Source organism: Chinchilla lanigera, unplaced genomic scaffold (genome assembly GCF_000276665.1).
Source record: "Chinchilla lanigera isolate Chin_1 unplaced genomic scaffold, ChiLan1.0 scaffold00002, whole genome shotgun sequence".
NCBI lineage: Eukaryota > Metazoa > Chordata > Mammalia > Rodentia > Chinchillidae > Chinchilla > Chinchilla lanigera.
Genome location: NW_004955403.1, coordinates 33,664,743 through 33,669,920, shown reverse-complemented (window position 1 = coordinate 33,669,920; position 5,178 = coordinate 33,664,743). Strand labels below are relative to the sequence as shown.

The 5,178-nt window shown below is 34.0% G+C and overlaps 1 protein-coding gene across 2 annotated transcripts in view; it reads left to right on the top strand.

Annotated features, from left to right (window-relative positions):
- Positions 1-4,917, top strand: part of Galnt7 (polypeptide N-acetylgalactosaminyltransferase 7) — a 64,888-nt gene extending 59,971 nt beyond the window's left edge. For both annotated transcript variants that reach the window (XM_013513313.1, XM_013513311.1), the window contains exon 11: positions 2,502-4,917. In XM_013513313.1, coding sequence (XP_013368767.1) covers positions 2,502-2,639 — 138 coding nt within the window. In that variant the 3' untranslated portion in view covers positions 2,640-4,917. The remainder of the gene's footprint in view (positions 1-2,501) is intronic.
- Positions 4,918-5,178: the final 261 nt, after the last annotated feature.

Here is a 5,178-nt window from a genome sequence, read left to right as displayed (position 1 = left end):
TCCGGTACTGGGAACCGAACTCACGACCTTGCGCTTGCCAGGCAGGCGCTTTTGCCGCTGAGCTAAATCCCCAGCCCAAAGGTCAGGTTTATTGGTGTGGCATTGCTGGGCCAGTTTTTCTATTTCATCTGTGTGTATTTAAAGTTCTGTGGCAAGTTGGGGATTCAATATTAATGGGTTGTGTAGAATTTTCAAAGTCTAGATTTTGGCTAAAATAAATCAATTTATTATGAAATAAAATATTGAGAAAACTTTTCTAAACTGAAAGAAGCTGGCAACCCTCAAGTTTACTTATCTAATGTTTTTACAATATCCCATCTGTTAGGCTTGTTTGCTATGGAGTAATGATATTATGGCCCAGCTTAATATTCCCAGTTACATCTTTCCTAGATAATCACCAAGAAGTAGAAAATACATGTCAGTTACAAATTTCTTCTTCTTCTTCTTCTTTTTTGAGACAAGGTCTCACTATGTAGTTGAGGCTAGCTTTGAAATCATCATGTAGCCCAGACGGGCCTCGAACTTGCAGCAATCCTCCTGCCTCAGCCTCCCAAGTGCTGGGATTACAGGCAAGTGCCATCATGTCCAGTTACATTCTTCAAAATTATTAGAACTTTCCCCAGACAGGTTTTTTTTATATAGGTTATTACTAATAATATTTCTGCAACTAGAAATTAAATCTGAGAAATTTATAAAATTTTGTCATGAAAAAGTAACAACACTAATCACATGTTAATGTAAATAACATTTTAATGAAAAATAACTATTTTCCCACAAAAAGTAGAAAAACAGCATTGTTCTGTACTTTCAAAAATCATTCTGTAGTTTGGTATAACAGGCAGCTGGATTTATAGTGAGCCTTCATTGAGTCTTATACTGTCTTTTTAGTTCTCATTTATAAAATATCTAGCCCCAAACAAACTTCTAGTTAGAAGAGAAGGTAATTGAAGAGCTTTTTCAGAAAATTGTGACTATTCTTTGAAATTACACAATTCAGTGTCACACTTTCTTAAAAATTATTTACAGTATAGAATCTGAAGCCCTACTGGTGAACATTTTGTCCTAAACAGTAAAAACTTTTAGCCTGTCCTACACTTTGGTTAAAATTTTGATTGTGTTTTTACATGCTCATTCAGAAAATATTGTTCACTAAATTATATAGCTCTTCCAAATGTTGGCATATTTCATTGTATAATAATAAAATATCACAAATAAACTACTCATTTCATCAGAAAACTCTTTAAATGTGAAACTAGTACAGCGATAGAAATGCATTTTCCAAACTCCAATTTTTGCTTGAATATTAAGATTTTATCAGTGGTAAGAAAACTGGCAGGTTTTTTGTTTTGTTTCTAAAAGTGCCAGGCTCACCTCATTTTCAAAAAAATGTCTGTTATTCAGGTTCAAGGTAGAATAACTGTATTTGCTGATTGCTCCTTGAAGTAAAAATGACATTTCATGAAAAAAGCGGCTAGTTCATCCCTCCAGGCAATTAATTGTACAAGTGCTTTTTCTCAAGATACCATTGTACTGCACTGTGTAGAAATACTTGATCCATCCTTACCATTTCATCTCAGAAGGTACTTTTTAAGTGCATACTCAGGTCAAATTTTAGTAAAATTAATAAGCTTTAGCTGCTTCATCAAGGACATCCATAAGTGGTACTGGAGATTGAACTGAGGGCCTTCAAACTGAGCTACATCTCTAGACCCTTTTTATTTTTTAGAGACAGGGCCTCACTAAGTTGTTAAACTGCCTGGGCTTGGCTTGAACTTGCCATTCTCCTGCCTGAGCCTCTCAGAGTGCAGAGATGATAGGTCTGCACTGCCACAGCTGGCCAGTATTTGCTTTTTTAAGTATGAGTTATGTGGCAGTGAAGAGTATGACTACTAGCAGAGTTTGGTGTCACTGCTGGATTCATGGTAAGGCTTCATCAGTTCTACTCACCATTCTTTCATCCCATCAGCATAACTGCCAATCCAGTGAAAACATAAATGAATTCTTTGTATTCTGAAAATAGTATTAGCCTTATAGACCCAGGCTTGGATAGTCTGATGACCACGCTTTGAGGAATTCTGAGCTATATTAAAGAAATATCATGAGAACTAGGGTATCTTCAGTGGAGACGGGAAGGAAGGAATATAAACTGGAGACATTGTAAGTATCACCCTCAGTAACTGGTATAATAGGAATGAATAAAGGAAAGTGCATTATTTCCTGAGGACTGGAAAGCTAACATTGTCGTAGCCACCATATGAACCAGAGAAGTATGTTCAGAGGGGAAGAAAACGAAGTTAGGCTTATATACATTCAGTTTGATGTGCAGCAGTATGTCAGGACTCAACAGTAAAAGAACCAGATAGACTGATAATCTGCGGTATTAGCGGATATGAGCTTGCTGAATTTGCTTGAATTATCTTTTGAAAGCCAGGCAATGACTCTAATGTCAGTGATGTCAAAAGAGTCCAAATTGTAACTTATCTTTCCTTACTGTTTTTTAGAACCTGCACAGATTTACTCACATTCCCTCAGGGAAGTGCTTAGATCGCTCAGAGGTCCTGCACCAAGTGTTCATCTCCAATTGCGACTCCAATAAAATGACTCAAAAGTGGGAAATGAATAACATCCACAGTGTTTAGAAAGAAACGAATAATCTACCTACTGACAAATTTATACAGGACTGAAAACCGCCTGAAACCTGCTGCAACAATTATCATTAACTCTGTACAGCTCCCAACCTGGAACCTCCTGATCAGTTCAAAGGACATTGATAAACTGTGATTTTACAATAACATTATCATATGCAGTTACTGTTTACAAAACTGCTTTTACCTTAAACGTTGTAGATGTTTACATCTTTTTTGTTTTTGTTTCAAGATGATGTTGGTAATTTATGCCTTTAACTCTGCTTTGGTAGAACAGAGTTAAAAGCATGTTGTCTTCTTTGGGATTACACTCAGGGGTCTGAAAGGCAGTTTTTTTTTGTTGTTGTTGTTTTTTTAACACACTTGAAAAAAGGTTGGAGTAACCAGACTTTCATATATAACTTGGTGATTATCAACCTGTTGTGTCTTTATTTAATTTTACATCTTTTTGAAGCACTGCCACAGGTTATTAGCCAAGGTGGCCTTCCTTCACAGTCATGCTGCTTTTTTGAAAGGTGAATTTCAATGACACATTTAGTGCCTCTTTCATTTCGTGGTATTTTTTCAAGAGCTTTTGGTGAAATTTATAGGCTGATAATGATGAATTGTCACCTGTATGGGAAGTACTCACAGCACTCAGAAATGGATTTCCGTGCTGCCATTTGGTATGAAGTTTAAGCAAGAAATGACAATATGGAACATCTCAAGGCTATTCCATAGGGTTTGAAGATGGTGTGGCATTAACTTTCTTACCTACTGGTGTTCTCGATGCCATCTGCCCTACCAACTCTTAGGATAGCAAGAGCCTTTCAGCTAAAGAAAAAAAAAAACTGTCCACATACATTTGGGATTCCCTAGTACCTATCAGTATAAAAACAAATAAACAAAAAACTGTAAATAATTCTCTGTGTTGAAATTTCAAAGGGAGGCGAACAAAAACAACACACCACCACTTCTAAACACAGCAAAGATTTGTCCTAAGCTAAGAATTTCCAAGCCCTTGTTAAATTAAGCCTTACAAAACTCTGGTGCATTACAGCCTAAGCTGTGCAACCTAGGAAACAAAGAGTGAATTGCTGTTTCATATTACCTTCATGCAAATGTAATTCCATGCACATTTCTTAAAGTTAAGAAAGTGACTGTTTAATAATACAGCTCATTAACAAATGTGAACTATTTTGTTAGGTGTATATTCTCTAGTTTTTCTTAATTTCTTCTTAGGAAACATATTATTAGTATTTTTCCAGTGAAAACATTTGTTTGGATTCAAACATTTATTAATACAATACCTAGTATAGGAGAACCAAATATTGCAAATGGTCCATTTGATTTTAATTTCTAAATAGTCTTTTATTAGCCCAGATATTAAAATGCTTAAGTTGAGTGCTTAAAAAATATAACAAGGTAGGGAATGGTAAGTAAGCATTTTTATCTTATAATCATGGTGTCATTATAGTGAAAGGAATTTACAAACTACTGCCGGAGGAAAGTATTTTTGATTAAAGCTAAAAAAGAAAAAGGAAAAAAAAACCCTACATTTGTTTAAAAGACAAGCCTCCAATTTATTTCTTCCAAGCTTAGTTCTTAAATTTAGAGAGTAAAAGTTAAACATCCTCAACAGAGTTTTATTTATAATTTTGAATTGCCAATTTGTATTTTGCTACTCATCTGTGATCAGTCATTTTAACATTTGCTCATCTTTCGGGATATTTAAAAAGAAATACATTTATATGCTTCTATAATTACAAATAAATCAGCTATAAAAAAGAAACAATTGGTACTTTACTTTTGTGTTTTGCAGATAGGTACCATTTTCCATGTTAAATGGATTATAACCTTGTTATCTATGCATAAGCCTAAGGAAGGTGGCACATGAACTGTGCATGTAATTTTATGGGCAAATTAAATGGGTTTTTGTGTGTTTGTGTGCAATTTGTTAAAATATTCTGTGAACATGATTCTATATATTGAAATCAGAAACCTGACCAAACATGAAAAACATCAGAAGCTGCTGCCATAATGACTATTTTCTACTGTAGGCTGCTTTGGAAATAATTCCCATATCCTTGCTTTGTAAGTTGATAATATCACTATGCATTTCTACACATTTTATAAGTTTGATTTATGCAGATTTTGATACACTGTATGTTTCTGTAGAAATTGTATAATATTCAAAATTTTATTAGGGTAAATTTGAGAAGTTTATGTATATCTTAATTCTGGGTTGCTTGTTTTTTAGGTGAGAAAAAATAAAATATTGTATTTTAATCCATGGGTTTTTTTTTAGTAATTGTAATCATTTGCAAATCTAACTGCACATTTTGAAGATTTATTTTTTAAGATTGCCTATGAATAACTAAAATATTATAAACCAAAGATTTTAGTTGACTATGTGCTTGAGTGTTGGTTAGAATTCTTGTGGTGTTTGAATATTTGGAATTTACATGTCTGTAGGAAAGAAACATAAAGGTTTCTTCTTACAGTACTTTTCGTACTTATATATAATAGTTTTTTTAAAGCCACTTACCTACTT